At 52.5% G+C, this 16,691-nt stretch overlaps 1 protein-coding gene across 3 annotated transcripts; it reads left to right on the forward strand.

Moving 5' to 3' along the window:
* The first annotated feature begins 7,033 nt into the window (after positions 1–7,033).
* On the forward strand, positions 7,034–14,974 carry LDLRAD1 (low density lipoprotein receptor class A domain containing 1). Of its 3 annotated transcripts, XM_036107456.2 has the most exons (7): positions 7,034–7,054; positions 7,593–7,644; positions 9,272–9,274; positions 9,572–9,697; positions 11,625–11,762; positions 13,542–13,670; positions 14,826–14,974. In XM_036107456.2, the coding sequence occupies exons 1-7, from the start codon at positions 7,034–7,036 to the stop codon at positions 14,972–14,974; spliced, it is 618 nt and encodes a 205-aa protein (XP_035963349.1). The 3 variants fall into 3 exon arrangements, with proteins under 3 accessions (XP_035963349.1, XP_035963350.1, XP_035963351.1); XM_036107457.2 differs by lacking the exons at positions 9,272–9,274; positions 9,572–9,697; XM_036107458.2 differs by lacking the exons at positions 9,272–9,274; positions 9,572–9,697; positions 11,625–11,762.
* The last annotated feature ends 1,717 nt before the right edge of the window (positions 14,975–16,691 follow it).

Consider the following 16,691-nt stretch of genomic DNA (forward strand, 5'->3'; position numbering starts at 1 on the left):
CTCTAAGAAGTACGTTTTATGTTATTTTGTATAGGCTCTAGAATTTTTGTTGGATGAGTCTTTCCAAAGAGCTATTTTTCTCTGTTAGAAAGCATATCATGTGTAAGTTAAAGATATTTTCAGAGAAAACGTTTCATGTTGACAGTAAGAATCAGACTCTTGTGATGCAGAATTAAGTATAGATTTCACACTTTGGCAAAGACTTGTTATTATCATTCCTTTAACCTACAGTAATGCAGATTTAAGAGTAAGGGTGACATTAGGTGACACAGTGCACCACAGTCTCAACATGATCCAGTGTCGTCACAGCACGAAGCGTCACAGAGCTTTGCAGAGCAGTGCTCTCCTGACTCGCGGGGTGTTGCTGGTGCGGGTGGTAGGGCGGCTTGGGCGCAGTGAGTCACACCTTCACCTGACAGCTGGGCTGTCCGCTTGCTTAGGGTCAGGAGGAAACACGGTTAACTACACAAGTCACACTTGGGTCATGAAATGGTAGGTTTGGGTTTTTTAAAGTTTGTCTAGATTTGGGAGAGGGGTTTGAAAGTACGCGCACACATCCAGATGGGGAAGAGGGAAGGAATTACTGGGCAGTCCTCTAGCAGTCATTGTCTCTTTCTTATTTCTTGTGAGAAAATAGTTGAAAAACATGAGGCAAAGATTGGAGTCACCTAAAAAAAAAAAAGTCTTATTTCCCCGCCCCATGATACATACTTATATCCCTTAATGGGGCACAGGCTTAATAGTAATGCACCCAGTGAAGCAAGCTGAGGGGGAGATCTGCCAAGTGCTGCACGTGTGTGGGAGCCTGAGAGCCCCGAGGCCTGAGGAGAGGCCTCCCTTCTAAAACAGCCCAAAGTGAAGCCTGCATAAGGAGCGACTGGACAATTGTCCTAGATTCTGCCCCCTTCCCTTGGTCTTGTTTCTCTTTGCTTCTTGAATGAGGTACCCCTGAGACACTCTCATTCCTCTTGAAAGTCCTGATTCAAGTTTACACAGACTTTCCCCTCTTGTTTATGAGACAATCCCATATATGTGGCAATACCCAGTCATTCCTGTTATTTAGTAGGCACTCAAATATTCGTGTTCTGCCTTTTTTAGTTTAGCATGATTAAACCAGACTGACATTTTCGGGAAGAGTTTTACTTTAAACAGAAAACTCACCACCACCCTAAAATTCCATCACAAGCAACAAAACCAGTCCTTTCTTTTAAAGTTTAGCCCTTCTTGGTTGGGTCCCTCTTCACTTGTTTCCATGAGACAGGCAGCACCTGCTTTCCTACCACACAGCATCTTCTTGAGAATCTTATCTTGGTCCTAGGCAAATTGTCAAGACCCTTGAGTCTCTGGTTCAAACCTCCCAGGCTCCCAAGAAGGTCCTTGGATCAGGTCCCTGGTCTAAGAGACAGACTAATTCAGACAGTTGCAGAGATGGCAGTAACCACCATAGTGAATGATCTAGGCCCAAGATTCCCAATCTTTTCACAAAACTTTATAGACCCTTTTATTTATGATACATTTTTCCAGTAAGTCAGAAATTACCAGGTTATCTGGCCTATGAATATTGTCTCAGAGAGGTGGCATGCATTAAGAGCCAACCTGAGCTGCTGATCATCGAATGAAATCTACTATTTTTACTCTGATAGTGCAGCCAAAAACAAACAACTTTATCCTATGTTATTGGTCTGGCTTTATCTTAGATACATGTGCCATTTCCACTGTGATTTTTGAAATATATAAAATAGCTGTTAAGATTTTTATGGGCTCTTAAGTATCTTAGGACACATATTGGGAATTATTGATCTAGAATTATTGATCTATTGATCTATTTCTAGACCTTTTCTGATAAAATTAACCAGCCCCCCCCCCCCCACTTTTGGAGCAAACTATAAAACAAGTCTCATCTGAATCCCCATACCACCACACCATGGTGGGGATTTTGCGCAGGTATCCTGTTCCAGATTCACAGTTTTAACTATCCAACAACCACTTGAGAGCCTGAGTGCCCTGCCTTGTGCTGGGTGATAGGACTTCAGCAACAAACAAAAATGGTTGCTCAACGTCTGGGGACTATTAATGTGATAAGGTCTATGACCAGATAAGCATAGAGTAGTATGGGAGGACATAGGAGGACCTATGGGAGGAAGTAGTATCGCAGCTTAAACCTGGAGGAGGAGGAGGGAAAGTCAAAAAAGTACTCCAGGCAGTGTGAGTGCACTGAAAGACCTAGAAGCTCAAGGGTGGGGACAGCAAATTGGTTAGCAGGTTGTGATAGAACATGCAAAAGCATAGCAATAGATGCGGCTGGGCAGGCGAGATAATAAAGGACCTTATAAAACCTGGACTTGATCCTGAGCACAATAGAAGCCATAGGAAGGTTTTAAGCAAGAGAGTTACAGTGTTTTAGAACCATTCACTTGCCAACAATGTGGAGGTAGACCAGAAGGGCAAGTTCAGAAGCTGAAGGTACCAGTTCTGTAGTAACCTCTAAGATCTGTTAAATTGTATACTTATCCAGGCACACTGAAATGGGAAATTCCATTCCCTTCCCAGAGTTCTTTTTTTTTTAATGCCCAATACTATTTCATTTTACTTCATATGTATTTTTGAGCCCTTATCTGTAAGTCTCTCTATCCCTCTACATTATTGTTTGGATGGTAAATCCTAGGACTGGTCTCAGGGTCCTGATCACAATCTAAGTGTTGCCAAGCAGACTGGGAAGGCGGTTCTGTGGAGCCCAAGCTTCTTACCAGACTTATATTGGGCTAAATTTTTAAACCACAATGCTAGGTCCACTTATCACTATGCTCAAATTCTAGGTTTGCCAACCCAGCCTCTATGAAGCCAGTGTGCTCCTGAGCCCCTCCCACCAGGTGTCCAGTTCCTAAGATTGTCATGTTTATATTTGAGTATCATCAACATCTGAGCTACCTTTTTAATCTTTCTTTCCTTGACTACTTGTTTTAAACTAGAGTCCGGGGGTAGAAGTGTGTACAGTAATAGAGATAAAAGAATGAAATAGTGGAAAATGTGGACTTCTGTGAGAAGCTAGCTTGTACAATCTGTGGATTTTCCGACTCCTTGCAATAATTAGATTGGGAAGCATAGTTTATATACCTTTTCTCAAATTTGTGATTGTTGAAGCTCCATATACTTCACAATTAAGTGTTCTCTTCCTGTGACGTTGATGACTTAACTTGTTGAGAGAGGGTGTTCATAACCTTTTTCACACCATGGACCTTTTTGGCGATCTGATAAAGCCTGTGGACTCCTCAGAATCATGTTTTTAGATGCATAACACTGAATATGAAGGACTGCAAAGGAAACTAATTATGTTAAAATATAATTATTAAGGCATTTTTAAGATTTTGTGGTTGTGTATATATGTACTTCTTTATTAACACATAAATTAAGGTCTAGTGGTAGTTCTAGAATCTCTGTAATTCCAAAGTAATTTCAGGTTATTATTTCGAAATAACCTGCAACAATTGTAATATGATATCTGAATCTCTGTGGTTTCTATTGGTGACAAAGTCGCAGGTACTGTTCATAGACTGTCGATTGTGGCCTACATTCATAGTTGAAGGAAATGCTATATTTCAGTTAGAAGTTAGTGTAAATAAAGATTTATTTCTTTCCCATTCAAGTGCACTAAACCCTTGGTTTAGAGGTTGTCTAACTTTTGCCATTTTTTTTTAAAGTTTTTATTTAAATTCCAGTTAGTTCACAAACAGTTTTACTTTGTCATTTTAGGAGCAAATATTTTTGTTTGCTTGTTCAATTCTAAATTATTTGGGCCTTTTTTTTTTCTTCTTTTTTTTACTGTTTCCTGTGTGCTTTTTATACTTGAATTGTTCTGCAACATTGGGACAGCAATAATTGAAGGCTTGGGTGGAAAGAAATCAGTGACTGATTAGACAACAAAAGCTCGATAATGTTACCTCAAGATATACTGTCATGCAGTCATTGCTGGAACCCTGCATCTGTCGTTCATAATGCATAAGTGTGTAAACTTCGATAAAATCTGGATCATCTGCATTAAACAATATTGTAATGCTATCTTGTAACAGTGTCTGCTTAGATCTGTCATGATGGTGTTTGTCTGTGCCCTCCGCCAAGCCCTTTAGAGCAGTCTCACCATCCCCTTAAATGGGTGCTTACCACATTCCTTTAGGAAAGCAGGCTGGGGCCCGCCAGTTCCATTCTAGAGTTGAGTAGACAGTCTGAGAGAGGAGAGACACCAGTCAGGGCTTCCCAAGTTATGGGAGGCTTAGGGGAGGAGTGATAAATGCTGAGGCAGGGACAGGCCTCACCTCTAGGCACGTCTGGAAGGAGGTCCCTGGGTCCATCTAATGGTGGTGCCGGTTAGCATTCTCTAACCCAGAGTTGGGCCCTGGACTAAGAAGCAGTCCTAGCAGCTCTCTGTAACTATAAACAAACCAAGGCCCCCAGAAACAATATGGAGATCATAGTCCCCATATCCTGTTGCTGGGAGGACTAAATGAGTTCACATACATAAAGCATTTGGTACAGCGTGTGGTAAAAGTAAGTGTTCAATACTTGTCAGTGATTAGTCGTAGCAATAGTAATTACTAGAGATGAACAAATGAAACCACCCGCACCCGAAGACACCATTTTGCACCTACCAGACAGACGCAGGTGCCAGAGAGTCTGAGCGTTTTGAGGCTAGGGAGAATGAAGATGGAAATCTCACACGCTGCTAACGGGAGTGCAGATTGGTATGGCCCCCTGGAAGAACGGCATGGCAAATTCTGCTAAAATCGAGGTGCCCCTACCGTGTGATTCTATGTGTGTGTGTCTGTGTGTCTTGAGAGAGCAACAGCTCCTGGAAGCGTCCACGGCATATTCAGGAAACTGGTTGACTCTGGGGAGAGAAGGAAGGGAACATAACTGGGAAGAAAAGACGCCTGGGAAGAAAAGACCCGCCTGGGTGGGTAGCAAGGGTTATTCAGGTGACGTTTTGCTAAACTTAATAGAAAAAAAAGGCTAAAGCAAAAATGACTAAATCTTAACATTTGTTACTCTGGAGGGTAGATACATAATTATTTGTTACCTAATTTTTCCTACTTTTCTGTAATAAGTTTTGGGGACTTTTTTTCCCCAGGGGAGGAAAGAGGGGAAGAAGGGAGAGGTTAAAGCAAATAGGCAGAGGGGACCTGGTGTGGCGTTGGGTATGGAGTGGGGAGGACAGAGAGGTCCTTTGACTGGGGCACTGCCTTTCTTCAGGAATGAATGGAAAAGGAGTTTAGAGAGGTAAGTGAGAAGCTGAAGCTCAGAGAGGTTAGCTCAGAGGTCACACAACGAGCAGCGGGGGGCCTTTTGGACTGTCAGCACCCAAGTTCCCGCTCTTGCTAGAAGTGTACCCGGGCATGGCTCGAGCAGGCCCCAGCCAAGGCCAAGGGAGCTCAGCAGGGTTGCCCAAGGGAACCCATGGTAGACATCTCTAGTCAATCACAAAACCCTGAGTCCTGACCTCAGAATCCTCCTGAACCCCATGTTGCGGACATCCTCTATCCATCAGTTGCCGTTGGCGTACAAGATGAAATCTAGTTCGCATCTTTGGCAGATGCCGTGGGGTGTCCAGCCCACACTCCCCAACCCGTTCCACTTCAGGGCACGTCAGCCGGGCTTGCCACGGCCAAGACAGGCAGCTCGGCGCCCACGGCAGGCCAGCGGAGCCGGCAGGTCATACCCCCGGCAATTCTCAGCCGCTGACTAGCAAGAGCTGACAAGCACATCGCCCCCCCCCCCCCCGCCCCCGTGCCCTCACCTTCAGGGGGCGGGTAACTCGGAGGCACGCCTTCTCCCTTGGCTCCTGGAATTCCTTGGCAGGAGAAAGTTCTATCTGCGCATCGCGGGAACGTGCCTGATCACATGCCAGTTATGGGGTCCTTCCCTTCCCTGTCTCACTCGCCTCACTCCCCAGCTGTCATTTCCAGGGATCACTCTCAATTAAACCTACTTCCAGTCTGGTCTTATGGTCTGATTATGGGAGTCCCAAGACGCCCCCTTCATCTAGTCTAATCCTTTCATTTTATGGACGAGGGAATTGAGGCTCAGCAAAGGGGAGCAACTTGTCCACGCCAGCGCCAGTGGCAGGGCCCTCGGGAGAACCGGTTCTCTTGGCTGAGGGGTTAGCCCTTCCCGGGGCTGCTGCCTCGGGAGGGCTGTTCCTGCACTGATCCATCCCACCGCCACCTCAGGGGCCCCAGTAGTTCATATCCCAGGGCAACCCCTGGGCGTCAGAGACAGGCTGCAGAGGGACCTTCCCTGGAGGCCCCGCGCTCAGTTCCGAGGTGGACACCTCTCCTCCTTTGGTCCTCCAGCCAGTCCCTTGAGCTCCCAGGGCCTTGGTCTCCTCAGCAGTGGGATGAGGCTGCCACCTGCGGGGTGGGTAGCAAGGGTTATTCAGGTGAGCAACCCGCCCGCCCCTTCCCCACCACGGGCACCATCCCGGAAAGATGAAAAGGCACATGGCCACTTTTTAAAAGAAAATAATTTAAAATTATATTTGCTTTTTAATTTTAGTGGAAAATGCATATTCTCTCCACATAGATTACCTATTAAATTGAATAGACCAATAAGAAAATGATTCCTGTTTTTTAGCCACTAAAACATTAATTCTCGGTATTTCTGCCTGGATCTTCATGCAGTTGAGGGGTCTGAGAGCCCCCGGTCTCACCACTGGTGTGGAGGAAAAAGCAGATCCGAACCCCGCTTCCCCCTCCCTACTGTGTGACCTAGGGGCAGTATCTTCCTCTCTGAACCTCAGGCTCTTTGTCGGTAATGTGGGCAGGAGGATCCCCACCTTGGAGTGCTCCATCAGAGGGCGGAGGGGAAGGGCCAGGCAGGAGCCTGGGAGGGGACTGCCCGCAGGGAGGGTGTGGCCAGGCCAGGCCTGCTGTCCTCCCTCCGCCAGGCTGCCCCTGGTGACGGGGCAAGAACCTGTGCCGAGTTCTCTGCACAGGGCTCCCCAGTGCCGGGAGGCTGGAGCTGGGAGCTGGAGGCCAGAGACATGAACAAAATCTTCCCCCAGGTAAGAGCTGCTTTAAAATGGCTCCCCAACCTGGGGGAGCCAACCCTGGGACAAAGAGTGGGCTTAAGTAAAAAGGGGAGGCGCTGAGGTGGCCCAGGTCTCCCCTGCTCTGGAGGCTCCCTCCCAGGTTGTAGGGGACTCAGCAGGTGAACCGGCCGCATAGTTCGGGTGGCGAGCGCTGGAAGGGGGCCAGAGAGCCAGGTGGACAGGGGGCCAGGGGCGGGAGCGGTCAGCACTATGGGGGGCGGCATCAAGGAAAGCCCCTCCAAGGATGAGCCTGAGCAGGGCTGAAGGATGAATGTTTGCCAAGTGGACAGTGGGGAGAAGGGCATTGCGGGCAGAGGACACGGTCCAGGCGAAGGGGTGCAATCGTGAAGCGCACGTGGTGGGCTTGAGGCGCGCAGCACACTGGCAGGCGTGCGGCCCGTGATTCCACGCCAGGCTCTCCTCGACCCTTCAGAAAACGCCTTCTGTCTGGCTCCCAGAGGCCGGCCCTCCGCCCACCTAAGCCCACCCCTCCCTCTGTTCTCTTGGGCAGGGAGACGGCAATGACAGTGCTGCTGGAGCCAAAGCCCTCCCTGGAGGGGAAGGTAAAGGGCAGAGCTCCCGGGGGGCTCCCTTGAGGCGGGGCCGCTGCTACAGAGGCATGAACAGGGCTCCCTAAGGCCCCCACTGTCCCTCAGACCTCTGCCTCCACACTGACATGTCTGCTCCCAGCTTCCTGGCCGCCGGGCTGACAGTCACCTGCTTAAGAGGGGGCTTCTTTCGCTCCCTGCATTTGTTGAGCACCTATCTGTGCAGCCTCCCACACACCCCATACAGTTTCCACGATGACCTAAAGAGCTCGGGAGCCAATTCCCTGACTTGGTGGGTGACCCGGGCCATTCTCTGTCCCTCTGAGGGATCAAGTAGGCAGGATCACATACTTAGTGAGCACCTACTGTGTACCACTGACTCGCCATGCACCCAGGACAGGTTGCTTTGCCTTTATGCAATAAAGGAAGGAACACACATTTATTGAGCATCTACTGTATGCCCTGTCGTGGCCCACATATTTCAATGAGGAAAGAGAACCAGAGGTAGATAAAAATAATATCAGCTATAAAGGATCAACACCCACCCCCGCCCCCCCGCCCCGCCCTAGTCTGTGCTGGGCAGCATATGGCCTCTTTCAGTCCCCGGGACAGCTCTGAGAAGGGGTCCTATTTGGAGACAATAACAGATGAGGCAGCTGAGGCTAAGGGAGTTTGGGGAGCTTGGCCAAACTGGGATACCGTGCAGCTGGGAGGTGGGAGAGGTAGATGGAGTTCAAATTCAAGCTGGGGTTCCTCTGGTGGCAAAGTGCCTGTGCCCTCATTCACAGCTCCCTGCTGGGCATGGCTGTGGGACAAATATCCTCCTTCCCCCATCTGTCCAGGGAGGGCCGGCGCCGAAGGGCTTCTGAGCTCCAAAGAGCGGCGTCTTCGTGGGCCCGGGCCCGGTGCTGCCAGTCCTGTCTCAGGTCCCCCCCTGGGACCCTCCCCTCCCCCCCCACCCCACAGCCTGTGCTGCACAAATATTTGAGGAGCAGCTGCTTGAATGCCTGGGCTCCACGCTGTCTCCCTGGTTACCTGAGTTGGCCCTGTGTTCACCGACCGGGGAGCCACCAGCAGCCCTGTGGGCGTGGCGGGTTTTCAGCTCAGTTCCCCACACCCTTGCGCCAGGCCTTCGCTCCTACACACTGTCCCTGGAATGCCTTCCCCCGGCCCCCTCCCTGCCCTGCCTGTGGAAATCCCGCCCCCCGGCTCCCAGCGCCCCTCCCTCCGGCCCCCGCGGCCTACTAGCTGAAACCTTTAGAGCACTATGTGCCAAGCACGGTTCCAACCGGTTCGCTAGCTTAGCTTAGTCCTCTCAACAGCCCTAAGGTAGATATTATGACCCACCCGCCCCGCCCCGCCTTTCCACATGAGGAAACAGACGTAGAGAAATAAAGTGACTTCTCAGTGTGATCCAGCTGGGAGTCCAACCAGCATCAGCTGGCTCCAGACTGGACGGTCAGTTGGCATCGTTCAAAGGTTTTGGCGTTGACTCGTGTCCAGCTCTGCACGAGGTGATCTGGACCTTTTCTTCTCTGAGCCTCAGTTTCCTCGTCTATAAAATAAAGGTTGTTTTTGAAAAGTAAAAGCAATTGCTATCTAGGGCCTGCTTTAGTTTTTCTCCAGGCGGCAGCTCACTAAGCAGGTGTCCATTTCTCCTGGCCTCCTGAGAAGTCCTCGAAGGAGGACAGCGGGGTGAGGGCCATGATGCAGGGACCCGGACGCTCATCCCAACTGCTACTCACCAGCCACTGGCCCGGGCGAGGGACGGGTGCTTGGCGGAGGTGGGCCCACAGGCAGAACCAAGAGCATCATGGAAGGCTCAGGAGCCCGCTCCTCCAAGGCGGCCTTCCTGCCCCCAGCCCCGCAGGTGGGGAGGCGCATCTGTAGGGGTGGGCAAGGGGGATCCCTGGTGGCCACTGGTTTCCCACCCCGCACGTAGGCTGCGGCCCGCTCTGCTGCTCGCGCCGGGGCGCCTGTCTCTCGGCCTTCTTGCTGCTCCTGCTGGTGACTCTCGCAGCCCTGATCGCCCTGGTCACCATCCTTGGACTCCCACCGCGCACACCAGGTCAGTGTGGTCCAGAGAGGGTGGGCCGGGCTTGCTAGGAGGGGATGGAGACCCCAGAGTGATAAGGAAGCCTAACACTGCTGGCTTCTCCATGATGAGACACATCCAGGACTCTGAGCTGCCATTTGCACATCTGCAATATGAGTTATCGAGAGGACCCAGCTCTGATGTCACCTTCCTCAGGAACCCTTCCCTGACCCCTAGGCTGGGCGGCGTGCCTTGGCCCCCACGGCCCCCACACTTCCTGGGGGGTGCCGTCCATCTGTGTGTCTGCCTCCACCAGAGGACAGGGCCATGTCTGGTCCATCCCTGCAGTCCTGCCTCATGGAACTAATAGTTTGGAGATTAATGGACATTAATCAAAGAAGCCCATTAAGGCGGGGTTAATAGGGGCTCTGTGAGTCTTGAACAGGGGCTCTGACCCAGGCTAGGAGTCAGGTGGGCAGCTTGAGAAGTGAAAGGAAGCGGGGCCATGCAGAAAAGGTGGCCAGTGGTTGGTGGCGGGGTGGCAGGAAAAGCCTCCAGGCACAGGGAAGGCCAGGTGCAGAGTCCCGAGGGTGGGAAGAAACGTGAGGAGGAGACACAGGAGGCCAATGGCTCCGAGGGCCAGAGCAGTGGGCAGGGCGGGTGCCCAGGGCCTCAAAGGCTGTACTGGGAAAGGGTCACCATCCCGAGCGCCACGGGCAGGGGCTTCAGCTGGGGGTGGGGTGTCCTTTCTGAGAGATGGCTCTGTAGCCAGGTGGGGGGTAGAAAGGGACAAGGGGGAGCAAGGGGTAAACACAGTACTCTACACCCTTGTGCAAGAACATGGGCACCGAGTGAAGTGAACACGTGAGGAGTCGCACTCATGTGCCCATGTGCACACACACGTGTGCCCGTGAGTGTGTGCGCACGTCTGTGTGTGCATACCTGTCTGTGTGAGAGTGTGTATCTGTGTGCATGAGTGTGCACGTCTGTGCGTGTGCATGCGTGTCCGTGTGTGTATGTATGTGTGACAGCGGGGATGTCTCTGAGACTCAGCCCCCCTCTCACTAGCCGAAACCGCTCTGGGAGGTGGGAGGCGGTTCGTGGGCGCCCAAACACACCTGCACAGGCCCGAGCCCGTCTCCAGCCGGCATGCACAGCCGGGGGGCCAGGGTGACCTCCCCACCTTGTCTGCCATTTTCTCTCCTTTAATTCTTCAGAGCAGCCCGGGGGCGGGTGTCCCCCCCAGTGGGATGGAAGGGAAGATGCTCAGCTGCCCACCATTCCTGGACACTGGGGAGCCAGCCCCAGCCTTGGGGAAGAGCAGGGTCAGCAGGCCGGGGCTATTAGCCGTGTGACTGGGCCTTGCACCTCTCTGAGCCCTACTTTTCTCATCTATAAAATGGGGCTAAGGATGACACCTCCCAGAGCTATCTGGGGAAACAGAATACAAATGTCAAAGTGCTCTGCGGCCTGTAAAGTTGTGCCCCGATGTCCGGATTGTGGCATAATGGTCCCCAGCCGGCCCCAATAGATTGCTTCTGACAAGCTGACCTGGCACCAGGAACTCCACCATTATTAAAACCACTGCATTGACTGGAGCCCTGTCCTCAGGAGCTTCTGGGAGACTGTCAGTAAGCTCTCAGTAAAGGAGGGAACCGTGAGTTACTCTGCACTTTCTGTGTTCTAGGTTATTCACACAAAAGCTTGTATGTAAGCTCCCCAGCAGTCCTGTGGGGTGTGTGCTCTGGTCCCCATTGTACAAACAAGAAATCTGAGGCTCAGAGAGGTCAAGGCACCTGCCCAAGGTCACGCAGTCGGCAAACGGTAGAGCGGGGGCTTGGACCCAGCCCAGTATCCTCCTGGCCGCCCCAGCCCCTCGGGCCAGCTCAGTGTGCGGCTGAGTTACGGGAATTTGTGAGCACCACTCTTGACCCTCTGGGGTCTCCCCCTGCCAACTCAGGGGCCCAGACCTGTGTGACGCTGACGAACAGGACGGGCTTCCTGTGCCACGACCGGAGGAGTTGCATCCCCGCCAGCAGGGTCTGTGACGGCGTCCGCACCTGTGCCCACGGCGAGGACGAGGACGAGGCCATGTGCCGTGAGTACCTGCTCAGTCCTGCCCTGCCCCAAGGGGACCCCTCCAGGGCCCGTTCAGGGTTGCCCCCCACTCCAGTTCTCCCTGCAGCCACACTAAAGCTCTAGTGTCCCCAGACAGACCAGACGCCTTCCCGTCCCCGGGCCTGTGCTTGTATGGCCCCCCAGCGAGGAACACGGGTCCTCAGCCCGCCCCAGGCGCAGGCACACGTACGTGCCCGTACTAGGAAGGCCTTCACTCTGCGCATCTCCCCCCCAGAGAACCCGTATTCATCTTTCGAGGCAGAGTTCAAGTGTTAACTCCACCCGGAAGCCTTCCCTGACTCTCCGAGTAGGTCAAGGTCCCTCCTCGGGGCTCCCATAGCCCCTCTGCTTCCCTGTGCCCCAGCCCGACTCACATTGGCACATTTGCCACCCCCATCAGACTGTGAACCCCTCGAGGGTGGGCCTGGTCTGCTTGACCTGGGGGCCTCTGTGCCTGGCAGAGGAGTCTCTGAGATGATTCCCTGAACGGACGATGGAAGAAGTGAATGAAAGAATAAATGAATGAGTGAATGAATGAATGAGTGACTGAATGGGTCCCAGACCTTAGAGACCTGACAGTGCCCAGGAGAGAAAAGCCCTGGCTACGTGGACTAGGCACTTTCCATGTAGGAGGGAGAGAGTCTGGGGAGTTGGAGCGGGTGGGGTGGGGGAGTGGAGGGGGGAAGTGTCACTGCATCATGGACCTTCTAGACTAGAAGAGATGTCAAAGGTCATCTAGTGCATGTCACAGCTCATGCCCAAATCGTCTCCTAACAAACCCACCTAGCATCTGCTTGCATACTCCTGGGATGGGGGGGCTCACTACAGCCTGAGGCAGCTGCTCCCCTCATCACATGGTTTTCACGGGAGTGTCTCCCGTGGACTGAGTTTAGAGCTGTCTCCCTGTAGCATCCTTGATTGGCTCCAACTCTGTTCCCTCAGCTGAACCATATTTGAATCTATCTCCCATGATGGGGGCACTGCATGGATTTGAAAATTGCTTTCTTGCCCGCCGTGAGTATCCCCTTCCCAGGGCCACACTCCACACTCCTACGGTCATGCCCCTCGGGGCTGGTTTTCTCCACTCCAGCAGCACACCACAGGACACACCCCAGCTGCCCTTGTCCCCCTCTTCGGTCGGGCTCTAGAAGTATCCATGACATTTCTGGCCGGCCCTGGCTAGTCCAAAGAACAAAGGCTTTTCTCCTCCCAAAGGCCTCTCGTCCTGTGGCCTGAGTTTGTGTTCTTTTTTGGGAGCCCCTTCTCGCCACTGCCTCACACAGAACCCACTTTCAAGAACAGTGCCCTGACTCCCTCTCTCACAAAGTTTGTGAACCCACATCCTCTGCATTCTGGCGCCCAAGTGCAAGACTTCACATTTATTCTTGTTACGTTCCTGTTGGAGGAGGTCTCCTGGAGGTGAAGGAACTTGAGCCTGGCCTTGAAAGTGGAATGGCTTTGGAGAGGTGTCGGAAAGGACGTTTCTGGAGGAAGGAATAGTGCAAGCAATGGTGTGAGGCGGGCATGCCCCAGAGCTAAGCCGGGAATGAACGAGGGAGACGCGCTCTCTGGCCATCTTGTTGGGCAGACAGGGAAAGAATCCTCCTCTCGCCTTGACTTGGCCTCCTCCCCAGGAAAACTTCTCCTGTGCCCTTCTCCTTGTGAGCCCGGGTTTGGGGGTGGCCAGGACAGTCCACCTCCAGACAGACGTCTGGAGGCCAGATGTGGACTTCCCCCTGCTTCATCTATGCCACTGTAGGGGACATGCCCCAGAGCCTCCCCAGCTTCCTCGTCGCCCGCTGTGGAGACCCGTCTTCCTGGATCTACTCAGACCAAAAGTGTGATGGGGCCAACAACTGCGGGGACTGCTCAGATGAACTGAGCCCAGGTATGGGTCTGGGCACAGGCTAGGCTGGGGCAGGGGGCTAGGCAGTGGCCAAAGGGCAGAGCTTGACCAGAGAATCTCAGAGGTTCCCCTGCCTCCCCTTCTTGCATTCCATGAAGTTTTCCACTGCTGCTTGAATGCCTCCAGTGGTGGAGGGCTCGCTACCACTCCAAGTGGCTTCTTCTGGAGGCTTATTCTTCTGTGGTGGGGCACCTACCTTCAAGGGCACGGATGAAGAAACCAGGGACCAGATGGTCATGCAAGGAGTACGTACAAGGCCAAACTGGGATTTCAGCATGGGTTTCCCTCCTCTCCTCTGCACCTCCCAACCACCCTGTGAGGAAAGCAGGGCAGGAATCCCTAGCCCCAAACTTATATGTAGGTAAACTTAGGCCAGAGCAGAGAAGGGACTTCATAGAAGAAGGGATAGGAAAGGAGCAGGAATGTAAACCCAGGTCTCCTGACTCCAAGTCTGGAGCTCTTTCACTGCCCCAGACTTTCCTTTCAATTCCTTCCCCATTGTTCAATCAACAAACGTGCCGAGCACTGGTACCAGTGCCCGGTGCCAGAAGGGAATCAAACGTGTGTCCGACCCAGGATTAACATCATGCTGAGGCCAAAAGGACGTGCTGGGGACCTAGAGAGGGGTTTTTTGAGGGGAGGGGTGCAGGTAAGAATCCAGGGAGTCTTCTCAGAAGACGCGGTATTCAAGCAGGCTTTAGAGAGTGGACAGGTTTCAACAGGCAGAAGCTGAGCGTGCAGGAAAGCACAGGGGGGGCCCAGGGTACAGAGCAAAGGAGGGAAGTCCGTGAGGCATCCCCAAGGAGCCTGTCGTAAGTCGGCTGGTGTGGCTGAGTCAGCGTGAGGGAGGGAGGACAGGCTGGGGGAGAGAATATGCTCCCCTTAATATCCGAACACTGGCTGTGTGCCTGGCCCTTGGCTTATCTTCCTTAATAACAACCTTGAGCCGAGGGGGAAACCGAGGCCCAGGCAGGGTGAGAGACTTGCTTCCGGTCACACAGCCTGTGATCTGGGGAGTCCAGATTCTCTCTGCCAAAGGGGCATAAGGAATACAGTCAAGCCATGTCCGACGGGGTGGGGCCGGGGGGAGCCAGGGCTGCTCCGGCCACAGCAGCGCCCCTTCCGCTGTGCCCACAGTGACCGCATGCCCGCCCTGTGGCCCGGGCTGGTGGCGCTGTCCCTCCACCGTCTTCGGGTACTGCGGCTGCATCCCCAGGAGCCTCTGCCGCGACCTCGTGCAGCACTGCTCCGACTGGTCCGATGAGTACTCCTGTCCTGGACCCTGAGTGGGGCCCCCCGGCCAGAGTGCGAGGCAGGGTGGAAAGGCACTGATAAGGCGTCACGTGAGCATCGAATGCAAGAACACGAGGGCAGGAAGGAGGCTTCAAGATCATCTAGTGGGATCCGCGCACCAGTGTCTCTGAATAAGAATTGCCTCTCCTGCTTTCAAGTTGTTCAGCCTATCCTTGAATGCCTCCAGTGTCAGGGGCTCACTACCAGGTCAGACCACTCCTGACAAAGAGGAAAGGGATCCGCGTTCATGATTTTAGGCGTGTCTCTGGGGCCACACAGAAGAAAGCTGTTCCTCTGCCCCAAGACAGGCTCCAGATCCTGACCCTGTCACCCCTTAGAAAAAAGATAAAACCAAGCCAAGGAGTTCAGCTCTTATGGATGGCACATATATGTGAAGTGGATGCCACTTTCTGCCTCCTTGGGTACCCAAGACAGATATTGCTGGGTTCACATGCAGCCTTAGCATTTTTCTCCACTCAGTGATCCTAGTAGGCCCTGCTGATCGATCAGAGGAGATTGCACACGAGGCAGGGCACCTGCCATCCTGCCCATGGGAAGCCATCCCGGGAGGCTCTGAGCTGGAGAATAGAAGGTCAGGAGAAAGAGCAGCTTGAGGGGCTCCTCACGGCCCTTCTGTCCGTCCCATTCTTCACCCTGCCACTCCCCACCCTCCACCCCGTGACCAGCTGCCCAGCCAAACAGCCCAGACTTCCTGAGGGAGGGACTGTATTTTGGTCCCGGAAGCCTAAGTGAATGAGCCGTTTATCTGAATACTTTCCGGTTTCACAATAGCCAGACAGGCAAGGATGGGTATCCCCCTTAAACAGATGAGGAAACCGAGGTCCAGAAGAAGAAATGACTTGCCCAGGTCATACAGCAAAGTCAGTGCCGGAACTGGAACTCAAGCACGGTCTCTAGTGTCCCAGCTCCGAAGCCTTTTCTGCTCCCAATAGGATCATACCTTGGCCAGGAACAGAATTTCTGTGGGGTATTTAAAAAAAGTAATTTGGGGGGCACCTGGGTGGGTTGAGCGTCTGACTCTTGGTTTCTACTCAGGTCATGATCTCAGGATTGTGAGATCAAGTCCTGCGTTGGGCTCTGCACTGAGTGTGGAGTCTGTTTAAATTCTCTCTCTCCCTCTGCCCACAAATAAATAAATCTTAAAATAAATAAAATAAAAATAAAAATGTGAAAATAAAAAAATAAAAAATAAAAAATCTTTAAAAAATTAAAAAAAATTTGAAGGTCAGAATGTGGTCCACCCCTATTCTGAAAAAGAGACTTAGAGTTTGGAATCTGGCCAAAAGGAGAGTTCTTGTTGAGGAAGACAGATATATCCCCATTGAAAATAATAAAATATAGCAGTCTTTGGTGAGATTTGAATTGAACATAAGCATCTGAGAGACTGTTGAGCTCTAGTTCATTCTTTTCCTCACTGAGCAGCCTCCATGCACCTGCTCTGGGCCAAGGCAATGCCAGGCACCCAGGAGCAAAGAGACCTGGATCCCAGCACACGAGGAGCACAAGGTCTCATGGAGGAGGCCCCTCACACATAAAGGATGGGTGGGGTAGCAGGAATGCTGGGCTGAGGCCACCAAGGAGGTGCCTTTGGGGAGTGAGGACACAATCCTGTCCCTGAGCCTGATGACCTGAGGACCAGCTCCTGGGACAAGGTACCTCAGGGATCCTGGCTGAGGGACAGTCACCCGT

Source organism: Halichoerus grypus, chromosome 5, assembly GCF_964656455.1.
Source record: "Halichoerus grypus chromosome 5, mHalGry1.hap1.1, whole genome shotgun sequence".
Lineage (NCBI taxonomy): Eukaryota > Metazoa > Chordata > Mammalia > Carnivora > Phocidae > Halichoerus > Halichoerus grypus.

Bases quoted from the DNA above. Each gene is read 5' to 3' on its own strand.
- LDLRAD1 (XM_036107456.2), top strand. From the start codon at position 7,034: ATGAACAAAATCTTCCCCCAG. The intron at 7,055-7,592 runs GTAAGAGCTGCT...TCTCTTGGGCAG, and splicing joins TGAACAAAATCTTCCCCCAG to GGAGACGGCAATGACAGTGC. The intron at 9,698-11,624 runs GTCAGTGTGGTC...CTGCCAACTCAG, and splicing joins ACTCCCACCGCGCACACCAG to GGGCCCAGACCTGTGTGACG.